Here is a 21124-nt window from a genome sequence, read left to right as displayed (position 1 = left end):
CCATAGTGAGGAACACAAAAGGGGTGAATAAAACCCAGAAAGTGATGGAGGGAGACTGTGTGAAGTCTTGGGGAAACACATTTGTGTTCTTGGTAAGCGAACTTCAAACCAACAGATTTAATAAGAGTAAGAATACGCTTAGCCAAGCATGGTGGCACCTGCCTGTAGTCCTGGTTACCCAGAAGGCTGAGGCAGGAGGATCGATTGATCCTGGGAGGTCAAGGCTGCAGTGAACTGTGATCATGCCACTGCACTCCAGCCTAGGCGACAGAGCGAGACCCTGTCTCAAAAAAGGAATCTGTCAAAAACTTGAAAAAAACCAAAAAACAAAAAAACCTTTTGAAATGATTACTGTAGACTGAAGAGCATTTTCAGATGCTGAAGTAGGGTTTTTGTTTTGTTTTGAGACAGCGTCTCGCTCTGTCACCCAGGCTGGAGTGCAGTGGCATCGTCATGGCTCACTGCAGCCTCAAACTCCTAGGCTCAAGTGATCCTCCCGGCTCAGCTGCCTGAGTAGCTGGGGCTGCGGGCTCATGCCACCACACCTGGCTAGTTTTTAAATTTTTTGTAGAGATGGGGTCTGGCCGTTTTATTCAGGCTGATCTTGAACTCTGGTCTCAAGTGATTCTCCCACCTCAGCCTCCCAAAGTGCTAGAATTGTAGGTGTGAGCCACCATGCCTGGCTGAAGAAGGGTTTTTAAGATTTTACCAGATGTATCAGTCTTAGGTACAGCATTCTAGTTAAAAACTAAAAAGAAGAATTATGTTTCTCTGATGCTATTAGATGTTCTGCTTTGGTGTCTTATACGTCAGGCGTCCCCACGGCAGGGTGGACTTGTGGTAAGTGTGTCTTGCTCTGCCTCACTTGCTGCTTTCAGAGAGATTTCTGGGTCTCACACAGCTGTCGTGAAGTTGGCTGTATAAATATTTATAAACTGCAGAAGCAGTAAGAAAGCTCACGCAATTGTAAAAGTCATGCTTGGTTTGTGCCCTTCAATTGTTTATTCAGAAAGTAATAAAGCACGGTGTAATTACAAAATTACTGTCTGGAAACAGGGAAATAATGAGCCCTGGCACCATTTTTCTGTCCCAGGAATTACTTTGGAAGCTCTTTGTCATGTAATTATGTTCCATCAAAGTCTTCCAGGCTTTTTCTGTGAATGGTAATTCAGTGTGCCTTTGTTGTGAACAATATGGGATTTGGGCTACAACCTCTTGTAACTTCTTTTTCTAGTTAATATCATGCCTGCTTTCCTGAGTCTTTTTCTTCTTTCCCATTTGAATTCCGTCACAGGAGGGTGTGCCAGGGTGGATGCGTGTTTCGAGTCAATGCATCCCTGTCCTCCAGGGGCTCACGGTCTGATTGGGAGTCAGATGCCAGCACAGTTCCATTGACTACGACTTTGGAGAAGACGTTTTGGGGCAGGGCAGCTGCAGGGCAGGAACGCGGGAGGGCGTAGGAGAGGTGCCGTGGGCGAGGAGGAGCAGCCCCTGGCATATGCCAGGCAGAGGAGGCTTGGTGCCACCCTCAGAAGGCCGTCCCTGTTGCCGTGTCCCCTGCAGGTGATCGCCATGATCAAAGGCCTGCAGGTGCTGATGGGCAGGATGGAGAGTGTGTTCAACCACGCCATCCGGCACACCGTCTATGCTGCACTGCAGGACTTCTCCCAGGTGACCCTCCGGGAGCCGCTGCGGCAGGCCATCAAGAAGAAGAAGAATGTCATCCAGAGGTCAGCCTTCCCCACGCCCTGTGCCCGCTGTGCCCACACGTCCTCGGATGAACTCGGGTTCAAACAATAGGAGCGTTAAATTCTCAAAAATGATTTCAATACATTTATCTTCAACCTCCAGATGCCCTCTTGGTGAATTACCTCTAAAAGTAATGCATGGGTCCAATGATTAACCCAAACAATGGACAGTAAGTCAACTGCAGAGTGTCTGGGGAGTCCGAGGACCCTGGGACAAGGTGCATTTATCCCAGCCTCACAGTGCCTGTGGGGGTCTCTGCACGGTGGAGCCCTGTTGCTAATGAGGCTGTGTTCCAAACCAGTCGAGAGACATGCCCAGGCTCCGGTCATGTGGGTGACTTCATGTCCCTGTTGCTTACTGGGGACAGCCAGCTGCAGGCAGGTGGGACCCAGCTCTGCTCCGACCAGAGGCTGTGTTCTGCCCTCTCCCTGCTCACAGCATGACTCAGAGCCACCTCACTGCTGCCCTGGGCTAACAGATGCGAACTGCAGCTCAGGGCAGTCTTCTGGGAGTAGTGATATTCTCCAGAAGGCAGGCTCCTTTTAAACTTTCCTGTTGGGCCAGTCCATTACCACATCCCTCCATGGCCCCCGGAGTAATGTGTATTTTCATGGGGGCTGTTCTGAGAGCCTGGTAGTTGGGCAAGGAGATGGTGTGATTGTGAGGCTGGGGGTCTTGGCCTCCGGGCCTTGCTGATCACTGGGTGGGGTGTTCAGTGTCCTGCAGGCCATCAGGAAGACCGTGTGCGACTGGGAAACGGGGCATGAGCCCTTCAATGACCCAGCCTTGCGGGGTGAGAAGGACCCTAAGAGTGGCTTCGACATAAAAGTGCCACGCCGCGCCGTGGGACCCTCCAGCACCCAGGTTCTCGTCCCTTGAGCCCTGCTTGCGCTCTCTCCCTGGGGACCCACCCTGAGCTGCGAGTGGGTGGGGCTGGTGAGGCAGGGGTTAACTGAGGTCCCCGCTGCCCGCTCAGGCAGGGAAAGCGGCGCGCGCCTGTGGTTTCTGCTGCTTCTCTGTTTCCTACCCAAATGAGTCGGGAGCGTGAGCGAGTCGTGCCTTGATTGTCAGATGTGTCACGTGCACTAAGAAGGATTCTGACTCCATTTCAACTCCCGTCCCAAAAACGTGGGCACACGTCCACGTGTCCATATTCGTTCTGTGTTTCTCGATGGGTGTTTGAATGTCTGTAATCTTGACGTTGGGTCTGCAAATGACCCTCCTACAGATGGAGCGTGGGAACTGAGGTGCTGCTTGCGTGTCCTCTTGCCGTGGTCCTGAGCTGCCCACTGTCCTGTCTCCTGGTGTGTTCAGGCCTCCCCGAGGTGCTTCTCACGACTTTCACACCCGGTTTAATCCACACCGCTGCGTCTGTCCTCCGTCCTGGGGCTGGTGTTCTCCCTCATCCCTGCTGGAGGCTTTTAATCTCTTCTGCCACTCTTCCGGAAAGTCACCAGCAGTGCACGCTGCTGGCTCTGCAGGAGGGTCAGGGGGACGGCCCTCGGCCTGTGCGTGGTGCCGGCCCCCCTCCCCGCCTCCCTCTGCGTGCGTCCCGTGTCCCTGCCTGGGGTGTGTGTGTCGCGTGACTAACGTCTCTCTCCTGCCTCTCCCTCCTGTCTGTCCGTGTCTAGCTCTACCTGGTGCGCACCATGGCCGAGTCCTTGGGCTCTGCCGAGCTGCTCAGGCAGCTCAAGTCTCTGGGCATGGAGAGGCTCTTGCATGCGGTTAACACGTTTCTGAGGCAGTCGTGCACCTACCTACCCCTTTTAACCTTTGGTGGTAAGACATCATTTGTTTCTCTTGACGTTTGTGGCACGGAGGCGAGCGGCTATGCTGCGAGCTGTTCTTTCCCCGAAGCAGCAGCAACGTGGCCGCGTAGACAGGCGCCCGGACCCCTCGGGGAGCTGGTGCGGGGCCCTCCCGGCCAGGGCATAGCAGAGCAGTCCTTCTCTTGTGGGCTTTCTGAGTTTGGCGTAACTAATGTACCGTGTATATTTTCTCCCCCACAAATGTTTCCTTGGATAATCCAGCTTTACATGGTGAGAACCATGCTAGAGTCCCTCATTGCAGACAAAAGTGGTTCCAAGAAAACCTTGAGAAGTAGCCTTGAGGGGCCCACCATATTGGACATAGAAAAATTTCATCGAGAGTCATTCTTCTACACTCACTTGATAAATTTCAGTGGTAAGAGATACTGCTGACCAGCATCCGGCCCGGCATGTCCTAACACCACTAACACCGTCTAGTGCTTCCGCCTGCCTGACCACCCCCGCCCCGTCCCTTGGTGCACCCAGACGGTGACTCGTCCTGCCCTCTTTGGCGGCAGCTGCACGTCCCTGGCCTGAGCTCGCTCCACAGGGCGTGGCCCCTACAAGGGTATGAGCTGAGGAGCCTGGGCTGGCCCTGCGACATGAACAGAAAATCTTTTCAACCCGTGTGGAGTCAGAAACACAGACGAATGTAATGTGGTGCCTGAATTGAGACACAGGCATTGATAAATACCAGAAATGGCCCCCGCAGTCCATGACGTGGGAGAAGGTAGCAGGTGCCCTGTGCCAGGCAAGCCTATCCTGGGTGACGCCCGGCCACCTTGACCGGCCACCTTGACTGGCCACCGGTGGGTGCGCTCTCTGCCCTCCGTGTGTCTGCCCCGTGTCCTCATCGAGTCGTCCGTGTCCACCTCTTGCTCAGAACAGGAACCCTGCTGTCTTGGCTGGGGTGCTGCAGGTATTGGAGGAAATCGTACCATTTTTGCTGTTAACTCCATGAAAGGATGGAGTTCGAGCATGGGCTCTTCTAATCTGTCTCATTTTTGTATTAGCCAGACCTCCCTGAGGGTGCCTCTAATGCTGCAGCCTGGACATTGGTTTTTATCCTAAGCAAAAGTAAAGAAGTCCTGTTTGTTTTTTTGTTCTGTTTTTTGTTTTTTTGTTTTTTGAGATGAAGTCTTGCTCTGTCGCCCAGGCTAGAGTACAGTGGGGCGGTCTCAGCTCATTGCAACCTCTGCCTCCCAGGTTCAAGAGATTCTCCTCCCTCAGCCTCCCGAGTATCTGGGATTACAGGCGCCCGCCACTGCGCCCGGCTAATTTTGTATTTTTGGTAGAGACGGGGTTTCACCATGTTGGCCAGGCTGGTCTCGATCTCCTGACCTTGTGATTCACCCGCCTCGGCCTCCCAAAGTGCTAGGTTTACTGGCATGAGCCACTGTGCCCAGCCAGAAGTCCTGTTTTTATGTCTCATTTTGAAAAGAGCATTTTTAGGTAAAACACAGTGGTTCACACCTGTTAATCCTAACCCTTTGGAAAGCCAAGGGAGGAGAATCACTTGAAGCCGGGAGTTTGAGACCACCCTGGGCAACATGACGAGACCCCCATCCCTACAAAAAATACAAAAATCAGCTAGGCTTGGTGGCACGTGCCTGTGTTCTCAGCTACTCTGGAGGCTGAGGCAGGAGGATGGCTTGAGCCCAGGAGTTGAAGGCTGCAGTGAGCTATGATCATGCCATTGCCCTCCAGCCTGGGTGACAGAGTGAGAGAGACTCTGTCTTAAAAAAAAACACTTTCTCCTGGATCCCACTGAAGGCCTAACAGGGTTGATGAGGTGGCTTTATCTGCAGCCATGCCCAGCTGGTCCTGTCCCTAGTGCAAGGCCCCGGTGACCCCTCCCCACTCATGTCCATGCTGCATGGCTTGGGGCTGAGTGAGAAGGAGCAGGCACCCAACACATAGCCCCTTGTGTCATCTCTGCTAAAGGTTTTTTTTTTTTGCTTGTGGGATATAACGTGGTGGTGTTTGAACCCTCCCAGAAACGCTGCAGCAGTGCTGTGACCTTTCGCAGCTGTGGTTCCGAGAGTTCTTCCTGGAGCTGACCATGGGCAGGAGGATCCAGTTCCCCATTGAGATGTCGATGCCCTGGATCCTGACGGACCACATCCTGGAGACCAAGGAGGCGTCCATGATGGAGTGCGTGTCCTGCGGGCCGGTCTCCAGCCTTTGTGTGTGGTGACCAGGGGTCTCAAAAGAGGTGGAGGAGGACGGGACTGTTTCATTTGAAATCATGTTTCTGGGCCTGCACAAAATAGCAAGACCCCAATCTCTACAAAAATGGGAAGACCGGGCACGGTGGCTCACACCTGTAATCCCAGCACTTTGAGAGGCCGAGGCAGGCAGATTACGAGGGCAGGAGATCGAGACCATCCTGGCTCACACGGTGAAACCCCGTGTTTTGTACTAAAAATACGAAAAAACTAGCTGGGCATGGCGGCGGGCGCCTGTAGTCCCAGCTGCTCGGGAGGCTGAGACAGCAGAATGGCGTGAACCCGGGAGGCAGAGCTTGCAGTGAGCCGAGATCGCGCCACTGCACTCCAGCCTGGTGACAGAGCAAGACTCCCTCCCCCAAAAAAAAAAAAATTGAGAAAACTTATCCTGGTGTGCTGGCTGTTGTGGAAGGATTCCTTTACCACAGAAGTTTGTGGCTGCAGTGAGCTATGGATTGCACCACTGCATTCTAGCCTGGCCACGTAGCAAGACCTTGTCTCCAAAAAAAAAAAAAGTCATGTTTCCTGGGGTAAAGCTTTAGAGATTAATACAAGTAACTAACCAGTTTCTTGGCGTCAGACTGGAACTGAGAGCTCAGGCACTAGAACCAGTCACGTTCTTCCTTTGCATGGGTGCTGGCTGGGACCCGGGGACTCGGCCTAGACCAGGGAGATGGATGAACCTGGACCTTCCCCAGGCTTTTGTAGTGCAGGCCCTGTGAGGTGGCCATGCCCGGGAGCTGCCATGTGGGGGTCCTGTGGCCAGCCTCGTGTGTGACAGCCTCTGACCCAGATGAAGTGGGGAAAGGAGGTATTGATGGAACAGCTTTGTTTTGGGGGTCAGGACTCTGGACCTAGATGGAAGGGTCAGTCTTTCAAAATATGAAGTCCATGGAAGGGAAAGTGTTTGGAAAAGGGTGTGTCTCATGGTGGGCGACTGGGGAGCTGCCCAGCGGGTCCGTCTTCTGAGCACCATGAGTGGGAAGCCCCTGAGTTCCTTGTGCGTCAGTCCTCACACATCCCTCGTGGTGCCCAGGAGATGATGAGGACAGTCACCTTCCACTCTCTGTGGCTGTGGCATGGCCATGCCGTCTGTGTGGGCGGAGTCTCTGATGGCTCGTTCCACAGCATTGGGGTGGCGTGAGGAGCTGGAACCAGCTCGGAGGCCTCCTTCAGGCATGCGCCTCCTTGCCCCTGGCCATGGCCTTTGTCCAGATATGAGGCAGTAGGAGATAGGCCTTCAACCATGCGCCCATGCTGGAGATGCTCCTGGTCAGCTGTGGGATCCAGGATCTTCACCTTTGGTTTTGTTTTTAAATGTTTAATGCTATCTATGTATTTCCGTCGGTGTAATTTTTTCTTTTTTCTTTTTTTTGAGGCAAAGCCTTGCTCTGTTGCCCAGGCTAGAGTGCAGTGGCACAATCTCAGTTCACTACAACCTCCGCCTCCCAGGTTCAAGCAATTCTTCAGCCTCAGCATCCCAAGTAACTAGGACTACAGGCACGAGCCACCACGCCTGGCTAATTTTTGTATTTTTAGTAGAGATGAGTTTCATCACGTTGGCCAGGCTGGTCTCAAACTCCCGACCTCACGTGATCTGCCCACCTCGACCTCCCAAAGTGCTGGGATTACAGGCATGAGCCACCGCGCCCGACCACCTTTGTTCTTTTCCAGTCAGTTCATTTGTCCCCCTCCCCGCTCCCAACAGAGACAAGGTCTTGCTTTATTGCCAAGGCTGGAGTGCAGTGGTGCGAAGACAGCTCACTGCAGCTTCAACCTTCCAGGCTCAGGCGATCCTCCTGCCTCAGCCTCCTGAGTAGCTGGGAGTACAGGCGTGCGCCATCACACCTGGCTAATTGTTTTGTGTTTCGTGGAGATGGGGTCTTGCAGTGTTGTCCAACCTGGTCTCAAACTCCTGGCCTCATGTTACCTTCCTGCCTGGTCCACCTAAAGTGCTGGAGTTCATTCTCTATCTTTTTTTTTGGATAGGGTCTCACTCCTGTCACGCAGGCTAGAGTGCAGTGGCATGATCTCAGTTCATTGCAGCCTCGACCTCTCAGGCTCAAGTGATCCTTCTACGCTCAGCCTCCCAAGTAGCTGGGACTACAGGCATGCACCATCACACCCAGATAGTTTTTTGTAGTTTTGTTAGAGACAGTGTCTTGCCATATTGCCCACCTGGTCTCGATCTCCTGACCTCGTGATCCGCACACCTCAGCTCCACAAAATGCTGGGATTACAGCCGTGAGCCACCAAGCCTGGCCCTTGGAGTTCATTCTTGAAATAAAAAAAAAGCTCAATTTTCTTGTTGTTAAAAAAGAAACGCTATGTACTTGTAGTGAAATATTTTAAAGTCTGCTAAGTGAGAAGATGCAGGCAGGTGGAGGCCCTTGACCGTGTGTGGCCTTGAGTGAGTGTGTGCTGTCCCCAGGTGTCCTCACAGCCTGGTGGGTGTGGCAGCCACCTCAGGCACAGCCACCAGGGGCTTTCACAGGAGTACTGTGATGTTTGGAGTGAAAATTGTTTTTCCTTACGCGAGAGGTGAAAAGTGGAGTTGAGTTTCTGAGGTGGGGGGAGGCCATCGGAGCTGCGAGTGCGGGGCGGAGGCTGCTAGTGACTGCTGTGTCCTCTGCAGGTATGTGCTCTACTCCCTGGACCTGTACAATGACAGCGCCCACTACGCGCTCACCAGGTTCAACAAGCAGTTCCTCTACGACGAAATCGAGGCCGAGGTGAGGCCCATGCAGCTCCGTGTCTGTTCATTTCTCTCAATTAAATCTCCTTTCTCATTTTTTCTTCCAAATATTAAACTTTCCTTAAAACATAAGACAACGTAAACCGAGAAGCAAGCATGTGGGAGCGAGCCCTTCCTCTGTGGATCTGCTCCCGCGCTCAGTGCGGGATGTGCTTTTTCACTTGACCGCATGTCACTGCGGTGTCTGCGTCCTCATCTGTTTTCGGTTATGATCTTTGCACTGAAGCAACTCCTGTTTGATTTCTCTACTTTTTTGGTGTTAGATTTTATAAATAGCACTCTGCTGCACTCCCTGGCACGTTTTTATTTGCATCGCATGACTTCTATAGGACAAATTCCCACAGGTGGAATTCTCAGGTTAGCGTATGCACATATAAGGAGATGAACCTTATTCTCCACGTCGCCGCCTCTGCCCTCTCACAAAGACCACCTGAAAATGGTGCTTCAGGGAGATGCCACAGGTCCCCAGCCCTGCAGGATGGGTGGAGGGCAGATGCCCTTCCTGACCCTGTCTGCCGTGCACCCTAGGTCCTGGGTCCCGCTTGCCACCAAGCACAGGTGTTCTCACAGTTCCAGGAGGTAGTACTAGTCCCGTCTGCACGTAAGGGTCTTTTGGGGGTGTCTCCTGACTAATCTCACACCCAGAACAGCCGCTTTGCCCCAGGGAAGGCCCAGGGGCGGCCCTCAGTGGTGTCTCCTGGAGTGCACAGTAGGTGGAGCTGTCCCAGGCAGGGACCCACGTGCAGTGCTCAGTAGCGCCTTGTGGTCACTGCACACGGTGAAGAGAGACTTGTTGATTCTCTCTTGCATTTCAGAGAATAGGAATATTTTTCTCCCTCAGTAAGATTGGCTCTAGCCTGGTTTTCTGTGGCTGTGTGCTGGTCACTCCTGGCCACACCACAGCTTATTTAGTGTGCTGTTGTTGGACAGGAAGATTAGTTTCTTTTTCTTTTTTTGAGGTGGAGTCTCGCTCTGTAGCCCAGGCTGGAGTGCGGTGGTGCCATCTGGGTCACTGTAACCTCCGCTTCTCGAGTTCAAGTGATTCTCGTGCTTAGCCTCCCTAGTAGCTGGGACCACAGGTGTGCGCCACCACACCAGGCTAATTTTTTGTATTTTTAGTAGAGATGGGGTTTTGCCATGTTGGCTGGGCTGGTGAACTCCTGACCTTAAGTGATTTGCCCACCTCGGCCTTGCAAAGTGCTGGGATTACAGGTGTGAGCCACCACGCCTGGCCTAGTTTCTTTTTCCTAATAAGAGCCTCAGGCCGGGTGCAGTGGCTCACACTTGCAATCATGGCACTTTGGGAAGCCGAGGCAGGTGGATCACCTGAGGTCACGAATTCAAGACCAGCCTGACCAGCATGGTAAAACCTTGTCTCTACTAAAAATACAAAAATTAGCCCAGCATGTTGCCGGGCACCTGTAATCCCAGCTACTCAGGAGGCTGAGGCAGGAAAATCACTTGAAGCTGGGAGGCAGAGCTTGCAGTGAGCCGAGATCGCACTGCTGCACCCCAGCCTGGGTGACAGAGCAGGACTTTTATCTCAAAAAAACAAAAAAGCCTCAGTTAGTTGCCTTAACGAAACATTTTGTTTTTCACCTTGTTATTTGATCTTGCTTTAGGGAATCACACTATAACATGTGCTTTCTTTTTCTTCAGGTGAATCTATGTTTTGACCAATTTGTTTACAAGCTAGCAGACCAGATATTTGGATATTATAAGGTTATGGCGGGAAGGTGAGTATCTGGTGTGTGATTTTGATACAAAACGTTTCATAATTTGATCTGACATTCCCATTACAATTTGTAGTGTATGAAAAACTTTGTCTTCTTTCTGTACTAGTTTGCTTCTTGATAAACGGTTACGATCAGAATGCAAGAATCAGGGAGCCACGATCCACCTCCCGCCGTCTAACCGCTACGAAACGCTGCTGAAGCAAAGGCATGTGCAGGTGAGCTGGGGCCGGGCCGTGGTGAAGACGTAGAGTGTGCGTTGGAAAGACTGAGTTTTCAGCTGGGTGCGGTGGCTCATGCCTGTAATCCCAACACTTTGGGAGGCCAAGGCGGGCAGATCACCTGAGGTCAAGAGTTCGAGACCAGCCTGTCCAACGTGGCGAAACCCTGGCTCTACTAAAAATACAAAAAATTAGCTGGGCGTGGTGGTGCAAGCCTGTAGTCCCAGCTGCTCTGGGATGCTGAGGCAGGAGAATCACCTGAACCCGGGAGGTGGAGGTTGCAGTGAGCTGAGATTGCACCACTGCACTTCAGCCTGGGCGACAGAGTTTTTTGAGACAGAGCCGTCTCAAAAAAAAAAAAAAGAAAGAAAGAAAAATTGAAATGTCTTATAGCTAACTAGATTTTACTAGATATCAGCATGCCTTGTGACTGTGAACATCCTTATAAATTATTAGGCATTGAAAGACACGCCCTTTCTGCTGGGTCACCTCACACTCAGGGAGCACCTGCAGCGTTCTGGACCTGCCCTGCGGCTCCTGGGGGCTGCATAGCCTGGAGCGGTCAGCCCTTCTCCAGGAGCCCAAAAGCCAGAGCTTAAAAAGAATGAAGGCCGGGCGTGGTGGCTCACCCCTATAATCCCAGCACTTTGGGAGGCCAAGGCGGGCAGATCACGAAGTCAGGAGATCGAGACCATCTTGGCTAACAGTGAAACCCCGTCTTTACTAAAAATACAAAAAATTAGCCGGGCGAGGTGGCGGGCGCCTGTAGTCCCAGCGACTCAGGAGGCTGAGGCAGGAGAATGGTGTGAACCCGGGAGGTGGAGCTTGCAGTGAGCCGAGATCACACCACTGCCCTCCAGCCTGGGCGACAGAGCGAGACTCTGTCTCAAAAAAATAAAAATAAAAGTAAATAAATAAAAGAATGGTGAGAAGCACTCATCAGCTCAGAACATCAGAGAAAACTTTCTCCTGGCCAGCAGAAAGAATTTAAAGATATACGGTGCTTATTTTTTACAGCTTTTAAAAAAATAATACACATTGCATGCCTGTATCAAAACATGTCATGTACCCCATAAATATGTACCCTTACTGCATACCCAAAACATTAAAAAAAGAAAAATAGTTAAAAGTGATGTTATATCGCACACACAAAACTAGTAAAATGTGGAAAACTGTAAAACAAAATGGCACTTAATTCTACTCTCTACACCGATAATCACCATGCACGTTTTGGACATTTTCACCAGGGCTTTGTCATATTTTTATGTTGTCAGAACAACACTTAAGTATGAGTATGTTCCTAGTATGTTGAAATAGGGAATAATTTTCTCTTATTTATCATAACACCTGTAGAAAGACACACACAGGCTGCCGTGTCTGCAGGGAGATGGGTCCTGAACATGGTTGTAAAGGGTGTTGTTATTGACAGACCAGCTTCTCCAGGGTCTCTGGGGAGGCTTTTGTTGTTTTTGAGCTGCTCATGTCCACTCTTTCCCTGCCGTCCTTCTCTGTGTACGCCAGCTCCTCGGCAGGTCAATAGACCTCAATCGTCTGATCACGCAGCGTGTCTCAGCAGCCGTGTGTAAGTCCCTGGAACTGGCGATTGGACGATTTGAAAGTGAGGATTTGACCTCCATAGTTGTAAGTAATTTTACTTTGCCCTATTGATAAATTGGACTAAGGGTAGGTCCAGTTCTTGTATAGATAATAGAGATGCACTCACTGAGCATGGCCTATGCCAAGCCTCTTTTGCAGCATCTACACTCATGTTCACAATGCTAAATCGATTTTAACGATCACATAATCCCAGTCTTGAAAAGAATCGTTAACTATGGCAAAAGGTAGCACACCGCTTAATAACATGTTTACATTTTAGTATTAACGAGCTAGGAGATAAAAATGTTTGACTTTGACCAGTGTGGTGGCTCATGCCTGTAATCCCAGCACTTTGGGAGGCTGAGGCAGGTGGATCATTTGGGCTGAGGAGTTCGAGACCACCTTGGCCAGCATAATGAAACCCCATCTCTACTAAAACTATAAAAATTAGCTGGGCGTGATGGTGGGCACCTGTATTCCCAGCTACTCGGGCAGCTGAGGCAGGAGAATTGCTTGAATCCAGGAGGCAGAGGTTGCAGTGAGCCGAGATCACGCCACTGCACTCCAGCCTGGGAGACACAGCAAGACTCCATCTCAAGAAAAAAAAGAAATGTCTTGTTTAGGGACCGAGAGAGCCCACAAGACCCTTCCTGCTAATTCCTCTACCCCTACATTTCGCTCGGCTGTCTCAGTTCATCTCAGCTCCAGGTGAGGTCTAATCCTTCTCCTGTTACCTGGACCTTCAGGTTTCCCAGTGAGGATGTGTGTTCGGGGCCAGCGTTCCCCCCTCACCCTCTCTGGGCCCTCAGCCATTTTTCGGCTGCCTCCCGGAGCCTGCAGAGCAAGCCGCTTCCTTCAGAGGGTCCGTGGATTCTCCTGGCTTTCCTGTTATGTCCCTGTGGAATTCCTTGAAGCCAAAGTTTGCAGTGTGAGTCTTCACTCGCTGCTCTGTTCGTCGGAGTGGGAGCTGCAGGTTAGACCCGCCTCTGTCTCTGCCGTTTTTCCCTGTGTCTCTGTCAGAATTTGAACACAGGAAGGGGCAAGACTAAGGAACAGGAAAACAAGCATTAAAAACATCTGAACTGGGGAACAGAGAAAAGTGAAAATGGATGAAACAGAAAAGAGCGTAAGAAAGTGGAAAACAGGCTGGGCGCTCAAGCCTGCTAATCCCAGCACTTTGGGAGGCCGAGACGGGCGGCATCACGAGGTCAGGAGAATCAAGACCATCCTGGCTACACGGTGAAACCCGTCTCTACTAAAAACACACAAAAAAACTAGCCGCGCGACCTGGCGGCGCGCTGTACCAGTACTCGTCGGGAGGCTGAGGCAGGAGAATGGCGTGAACCCAGGAGCGGAGCTTGCTGTGGAGCTGAGATCCGGCACCACTGCACTACACAGCCTAAGGCGACACAAGAGCGGACTAAACCGTCCTCAAAAAAAAAAAAAAAAAAAAAGAAAAGTTGAAAACAGTGGAAGACACTACGTGTCACTGGAGTAAGTTAGAGGAGGCTGAGGAGAGAGCATGGCATCACGAAGATGAAGAGAGTGTGCATCACGGGAAGGTGAGAGAGAAGCATGCGCATCACGGAAGGTGATGAGAGAGAGCGTGGCATCACGGAAGGGTTGTCTGAAGAGAAGATGGCAGAAAGACCTTAACGTGGACAGAAGACACCGGCCTGCCACTGAGGTGCGCCACCCAACTGCACATGCTGGAGCCAGGGCCGGAGCCACAGGGGGACCTCTGAGCGGGACCCCGAGCCACAGCTCTGTGGATCACCTGACCACCCCCAACTCTGACCCTCGGCCTCGGTGCCTTTGGATCTTGAGGATGTGATCAGAGCTAGTGTGCAGTAAGCCTGAGCGGGCTGGTTGTCTTCCCTTCTCCAGTGCACAGTCATTGGTCCATGGCCACACATCCGTTTCCATTGGGGGAACCAGGGGAGGGTTTACACTATGCGTTTTCTAACAAAACGCGTGAGGTCCTTTCTCCCCTTCACCCAAGGAGCTCTGGGTCTGAGAACTGGTTGAGGAGCCGTGATTTCTTGTATGGTGATTGAAGTTAGGGTTGTACTGGGTAGGCCTAGGGCTTTTCCCTTTATCCAGACCAAATGAGGCTTCCAAAGGCTGGTCGTTTGTGCCAGCCCTGGGGATACCACCGTCTGCTAGTCCACACTGGCACTCCTGTGGGTCAAGCCATTTGAGTTCACGTGGGTTGTGCTGCCCACCACCTGGCACCATTGGAGTCGAGGAGCCCCGGCTGATGGCCTACAGAGGATAACTTAGAACTCTTCAAAGATGCCTTAGGTGAGATTGGGATTGACGCTGCTGACTCTGGAATTGAATAAATCAAAATTCCCTCCGAAGACAAAGCTGCCCATGGGAGAAGCTGCTGGGAATAGCATGTAAGCTGTAAGGGCTAGGGTCGTGGCGGAGGGGAGCCTGAGAGGCAGGTCTCAGAAGGTTTGAGCCAGCGCTGTTACTGTTGGCCCTGACCAACCCCTCTTCCTGTTCAGAAGCGTGAGGGAGCTTATTTCACTTCCAGTCGAGCCGCAGGTAAGGATCATGGTCCAATCCCCTTTAGACGTTTTACAGCAAAAAAGAAAATGGAAGTGCACAGCATTGTCCCTGCAGGCAGCGGAGGCACGCCAGACACCCCCATGGACCGTGCAGACTGGAACCTCGTTTTTCACCGTCAGCTAAAAGAGATTAAGCAAGTAGTAGCTGCTGTGAAAGAATAATATAAATCAAAATTTTTAGAAAGCCAGAAATGGGCTAGGCACGGTAGCTCACACCTGTAATCCCAGTACTTTTGGAGGCTGAGGTGGGTGGATTGCCTGAGGTCAGGAGTTCAAGACCAGGCTGGCCAACATGGTAAAACCCTGTCTCTACTAAAATACAAAATTAGCCAGGCGTGGTGGTGGGCACCTGTAATCCCAGCTACTTGGGAGGCTGAGGAAGGAGAATTGCTTGAACTCAGGAGGCAGAGGTTGCAGTGAGCCAAGATTGTGCCATTGCACTCCAGCCTGGGTGACAACAAGACTCTGTCTCAAAAAAAAAAAAAAAAAAAAAATCCAGAAATAAGCTTACAGGAAAAAAGAAAGTTTTGAAAAGAGAAGTGATGAAAACTCATGAAAAAAATTGAAAAGAAAAAGAGATTTCAAAACTGCAGACCTACACCAGAAATAACACAATGGATGATGACTTAGAAATAAGAATGAAGGCCAGGCGCGGTGGCTCACGCCTGTAATCCCAGCACTTTGGGAGGCTGAGGCGGGCCGATCACAAGGTCAGATCGAGACCATCCTGGCTAACACGGTGAAACCCCGCCTCTACTAAAAACAAAAACAAAACTTTAGCAGGACGTGGTGGCGGCGCCTGTAGTCCTAGCTACCCGGGAGGCTGAGGCAGGAGAATGGCGTGAACCCAGGAGATGGAGCTTGCAGTGAGCTGAGATCATGTCCCTGCCCTCCAGCCTGGGTGACAGAGCGAGACTCCGTCTCCAAAAAAAAGAAAGAGGTACATTTTTAAAAGCAAAAAGAAATTAAAGCAAATTTGAGAGGAAATGATGCTGTCAAATGATCATCATGATGGAGGATAAAGAGTCAACGTACCTGTCATACAGGTTCCTCAAGAAGAAAACCAAAGCAGCGGAACAGGGCTGACTGGCGTTCACTTCAAGAAAATGTTGGTAAAATAGAAGACGCGTTGAAAGTGTCTATTAAAAGCATACAGCATGTACTCGGTAAAACCGATCCCAACTGGTCAACACTTAGAAATATGGCATCGTAGACTGGTTGAAGATTAGAAAAAAAATACCAATATGTTAAAAATGGTATTGCAGGGAAAGTTTTGGACTTTCCAGATGAGGAAGAAGTCCTTGGGCTGTCTGAGCAGGGCAGGCAGGGAAGGAAAATCCGATTGTCCTCGGACCTTCGCCGGAGCCAAGGAAAGGAAGTGTGAATCGAGGGTTTGGTCGCCGGTCAAATCGACCTTCTGAGAATAAAGGCTGCAGACAGATGGTCACGAACGTGCCAGGGCTCGGAGGATTGTTCGTTCCTGGAGAACAGGCCTTGGCTGGCAGACACTGGGCGCTGGCGGGCACCGTGCGTGTCCCTGTGAGCATCTCTGCACTGCGGAGCAGGGCTCTGCGTGTTCGCCGTTGGAGGCAAACGGGTTGGGACTCAGAGACCTGGAGCGGCCTTTTTTTTGCGAATGTAATTTGGTACAGGCCATGGTGTTTCTGTTGGCATCGGCCAAATATGATTTTGAGTAAAATTTTAGCCAAAGCTTTGACCGAGGCCATGACTGTCCAATAGAAATAGAATGCAAGTCAGATCCGTAATTTGAAATTTTCCCATGGTCACATTAGAAAAGAAAATAGGTGAAGTTATTTTCCATAATGTGCTTCATCCACTGTATCCCCATATTATCAGTTCACCACGTCATTCCTATGGCATTATAATTGAGGTGGATATTTGCTAGTCTGTTTCATCCTACTCAGTCTTTGAAATCTGGTGTCTTGTGTAGTGCCCCTCAGGTGGTGGCAGCTGTGCTCTGGCCCCACCTGCCACATTGGACAGTGCAGCCTGGACCAGCTCTAGAGCAGCACACATGAGGGGTTGCAAGGCCTGTGAGAACGAGCGCACCTGCCCTGCCACCCACACGTGCTTTTCAGTGTCTCCAGGCACCTCAGAGAAAGCTGGCTCAGCTCCAGTGCCCAGGGAGATGCAGCCACCGGCTGGGCTTATGCTGCAGGGCGGGGCTGGGGCTCAGCGGGCGCATGGGGGGAAGGGTGGCAGTAGCAGGCCACACGTGCACTGCCTCACAGGGTGCTGGACGGCAGGGGTAGGTGGCGTGGAGGTGACTGCAGTGGAGAAAGGCGTGGCCCAGTGGGAGTGACTGCAAAAAGGTGGGGTGCCCTTCAAGAAGCAAGCTCGTGTCACCTGTCAGAGCCTACACCTGCTGGCACCGTGAGGCCTGGGTGGGATCAGAGGCCACTCAGCACCTCTTTCCGGCCTGGACCAGCTCTCACCCACCCGTCTTTGGTCCCACAGGAGCTGGATGGCCTGTTGGAAATCAACCGCATGACGCACAAGCTGCTGAGCCGGTACCTGACGCTGGACAGCTTCGATGCCATGTTCCGGGAGGCCAACCACAATGTGTCAGCGCCCTACGGGAGGATCACCCTGCACGTCTTCTGGGAGCTCAACTACGACTTCCTGCCCAACTACTGCTACAACGGCTCTACCAACCGGTGAGCGTGCCCGCCATGCAGGCACCCACGGGAGGAGCTCAGGGACCCCCGTCCCCGCAGGCTTCCTCCATGGCACCAGGTCCCTGTCTCCCCGCTCTTCCCGCTCCCCATCACTTCTCAACATGAAGAGCACACAGGCCCTCGGGTGGCTTCCGTGTGCACAGGCAGCCTCAGGCCCACCCTCGCGTGGACGGTCGTGGCTTTGCACGTGGGGCTGGAATGGGCTGCATCTCCTGGCTTTCTGTCTGCTGATGGTAGAAGTGGGGTGACTCCTTCTCATGCTTCCGTGCTGGGATGTTGGGGTGTGGAGGAGCCACCCTCCCACCCACCGCCCATGGACAACGTGAAGTGATGTGATTGGTGGTGAAACGGTGGATGCTGGCAGTATCCTGAGGTTCAGCCTCGGGGTAAGCCTGAGTCCCGAGACAGCCCTGCCTTGGGCTCCACACACCGGGCAGCGGCCATTCTGGCTGAGGTTCCTTCTCTGTGCACTGAGTTCAGCTCCTACACAGCGTCAGCTCGTGCCAGGGACGTGTGTGTGTCACCCACCATGCCTTCCCATAGGCACCAGCAGCCCGGGGGGATGACTAGGGCACCAAGCAAGGTGCCTGGCCACCAAGCTCCACCCAGAGGCAGAGGAGTGCAGGTGGTGCACGTGTGTGCACATGCGTGTGTTGGGAACACTTTTACAAATAAGTGCTTGTGCCTGCCCCTGGATCTCTGCATCCGCCCACATGTGGCTGAATTCTTACTGACTCGTAGGCCCAGAGTTTTGTGTCTGGGGAGACAGGATGCCGAGCTCTGATGGCAGAGGAGAGGAGTGGCTGCCCCGCGGCCAATCCTGCCTGCCATGGCTGTCGTCCATTCAGGACCCCTGAGTGCAGGGCAACGTTTCCTATGGGGCTGTGGGTCAGGCCCAGGTGCATTGCGTCACTGAGGCCATTCTCCAGGGTCGTGGCCACGCACTCGGCTGCAGGTGGCGGCACCTGGCTCGGTTTCCTCGGCTCAGGGGCCTCCAGGCTGGGCTGGGAGTTTCCATGGAAACCAAGCCGTGAAGACCACCATCTCTGTTTAACTCGCCTTTACGGTGTCGCTTTTCCTCAACATTTTTTAAAGATGTTTATGCTTGGAATTAATTGAAAAAATATTCTTACACAAGTAATGTATCAAAATTCTAGAAAAATGAGAAATCGGCCAGGCGCGGTGGCTCAAGCCTGTAATCCCAGCACTTTGGGAGGCCGAGACGGGCGGATCACGAGGTCAGGAGATCGAGACCATCCTGGCTAACACGGTGAAACCCTGTCTCTACTAAAATACGAAAACTAGCCGGGCGAGGTGGCGGGCGCCTGTAGTCCCAGCTACTCGGGAGGCTGAGGCAGGAGAATGGCGGGAACCCGGGAGGCGGAGCTTGCAGTGAGCTGAGATCGCGCCACTGCACTCCAGTCCGGGCGACAGAGCCAGACTCCGCCTCAAAAAAAAAAAAAAAAAAAAAAAGAGAAATCATGGATACATAGATGAGGAAAAAATGAGTGAACGCCCCAGAGGTTTCCTTGGTAAAAATGTATTTGTCCTCTGAAGTGAGGCGCGGGTGGCCCTCGGCCCCTCCATCCCCCGAGTCTGCACCCCTGCAGTACCACATACATCACAGCAGCAGGGAGGGACGGCCAGCTACCTCCTTCCCCACACCCCGGGAGGTGACAGGAATGCTCCTGTGTGCAGATCAGCACGGTGCACCCGGTGCCGTGCGTGCGGCTGCTCAGAGCCGTCTGCTGGGGCCTTACACCCAGGCAGCCACACTCGTCCGCACTGTGGGCGGCAGGAGGCCCCTGGACACAGGCAGGCTGGTTCCATCTTATCTGGAACCCACCTTTGTGTGTGTCACCTGTTTCCCCAAGAGACCCAGAGCTGCTGCCTCTGGCCACACCTGTTGGGCAGAGGTCAGCGTGCAGTGACCTGAGCCTCCTGGGTCCCTGGGGCCTGGGGACACTTGAGGTGCAAATCACAGGGAACCCTAGCATGTCGCAGGAGCATTTTCTGCAGAAGAGCTCTGGTTTACTCAGCAACCTCCACCTTCCGTGAGTGGTGGTAGAAGCCATTGTGTCTGCGTTTCCCACAGTCTTTGGTGGAATCAGGAAAGCTGTGTTATCTGGGAAAGGCATTTTAAAACAGGATTTTGTGTATCCAAGTTCTATGTCAAATCCTGAGAAGACACACAAAACCATGCTACCCGGAATTTTAGTCTCATGCCTGAGGGTTTTCTGAGAGCTGCATGATGCAAGCCAGGACTTTGCTTGCTGCCTGGACTAACTTGCGGTTCGTGAGCTATGCATGGTGGCTCTGGGAGGTGACCTAGGTTGTCTGCAACTGGAATTTAACCTGTATAGTGGATAAACGTGAGACAGTGCTGCAGCTCTGGAGAGAAGCTGGCAAAAGGGTATTGCCGGGTCCAGAGTTAGGCCTCTTTTCCAGAAGACCGTAGATGGAGGGCGTGTCCTCAGCGGGGTGCACCTGGAGCCCAAGGCCGCAACTGTCCCCTCACTGCTCGTGGTGACTTCTGTCCCTGGGGTGAGGTGGTGGCTGCCAGGTGTCCCCACTGCCGTGTTGCCGTTTTTCTGTTTCAAAGTTATAAATAATTTGTAGGGAGATGACTTGAGATGGTATAAACAAACTCCCTCATTAAAATTTGACCCAGTCATTTTAACATCTGTTGATGATTCCTGCCCGAATCACTTATCTTCACACGGGTGGTTGAACAGCAGGGAGGTTTTTTTTTTTTTCTGTTTTCGAGACAGAGTCTTACTCTGTTGCCCAGGTTGGAGTGCAGTGGTGTGATCTCAGCTCATTGCAGCCTCCGCCTCCTGAGTTCAAGCGATTCTCCTGCCTCAGCCTCCCGAGTAGCTGGGACTGCAGGTACATGCCACCATGCCCAGCTAATTTTTATATTTTTAATAGAGACGGGGTGTCACTATGTTGGTCAGGCTGATCTCGAACTCCTGACCTGAGGTGATCTGCCTGCCTCAGCTTCCCAAAGCGCTGGGATTACAGGTATGAGCCACTGCGTCCAGCTGAGTTTCAACTCCTTCATTCCCTCTGCAGATACTAGCTGGAATTCTGCTGTATGTGGTAGCATTTGTTTATTATTTCCTTATTTGTACAAACTCCGGGTTATACGTTACTGTGGAGTTTTGGGGCTGGGGTGGGTGCGGTTTGGGCAGTGGGAGCCGCCTGGTTGGTTGCAGTCTCCTAGGGCCATCTCTGCCACTCTTTCTGTACCGCCAACCTTCTGCACCACAAGGTGTTCCAGGCTCATCTTGTATTTTTCCTGCTCAGTCCTTGCAACCTGTCACTTCTCCAAGGATTCCTTCTAGTGTAGAATGGCATTGAGAGACCGAGTCTGGGTGTGCCCGGGCTCACTGTTCTCGGGGGTCCTTGTTTCCAGGTACTCTCAGTGGTCGGGGTGAGCACATCTCCGCATGTGGACTGTCCAAGCTTCCTGTGGCTGCCACATGCGGGGTGGCTTAAAGAATAGAAATCTGGGCCAGGTGCGGTGGCTCAAGCCTGTAATCCCAGCACTTTGGGAGGCTGAGGCGGGTGGATCATGAGGTCAGGAGATCGAGACCATCTCTGGCTAATACGGTGAAACCCTGTCTCTACTAAAAAATACAAAAAACTAGCCAGGCGTGGTGGCGGGCGCCTGTAGTCCCAGCTACTCAGGAGGCTGAGGCAGGAGAATGGCGTGAACCCGGGAGGCGGAGCTTGCAGTGAGCTGAGATCCGGCCA

At 52.3% G+C, this 21124-nt stretch overlaps 1 protein-coding gene across 6 annotated transcripts in view; it reads left to right on the top strand.

The window, feature by feature from the left end:
* CYFIP1 (cytoplasmic FMR1 interacting protein 1) overlaps window positions 1–21124 on the top strand; it is an 86535-nt gene that overhangs the window by 32544 nt on the left and 32867 nt on the right. For 4 of the 6 annotated variants that reach the window (XM_017859953.1, XM_017859954.1, XM_017859952.1 and 1 more), the window contains 9 exons: window positions 1564–1730; window positions 2466–2613; window positions 3381–3933; window positions 5555–5711; window positions 8421–8517; window positions 10200–10276; window positions 10383–10491; window positions 12016–12135; window positions 17145–17344. In XM_017859953.1, the coding sequence (XP_017715442.1) occupies window positions 1564–1730; window positions 2466–2613; window positions 3381–3933; window positions 5555–5711; window positions 8421–8517; window positions 10200–10276; window positions 10383–10491; window positions 12016–12135; window positions 17145–17344 (1628 nt within the window). The remainder of the gene's footprint in view (window positions 1–1563; window positions 1731–2465; window positions 2614–3380; window positions 3934–5554; window positions 5712–8420; window positions 8518–10199; window positions 10277–10382; window positions 10492–12015; window positions 12136–17144; window positions 17345–21124) is intronic. The other 2 variants (XM_017859955.1, XM_017859956.1) reach the window with 2 other exon arrangements.

Source organism: Rhinopithecus bieti, unplaced genomic scaffold, assembly GCF_001698545.2.
Source record: "Rhinopithecus bieti isolate Rb0 unplaced genomic scaffold, ASM169854v2 scaffold_53514, whole genome shotgun sequence".
Lineage (NCBI taxonomy): Eukaryota > Metazoa > Chordata > Mammalia > Primates > Cercopithecidae > Rhinopithecus > Rhinopithecus bieti.
The sequence above is the reverse complement of the archived record's forward strand: the minus strand, read 5'-3'. Positions and strand labels throughout refer to the sequence as shown.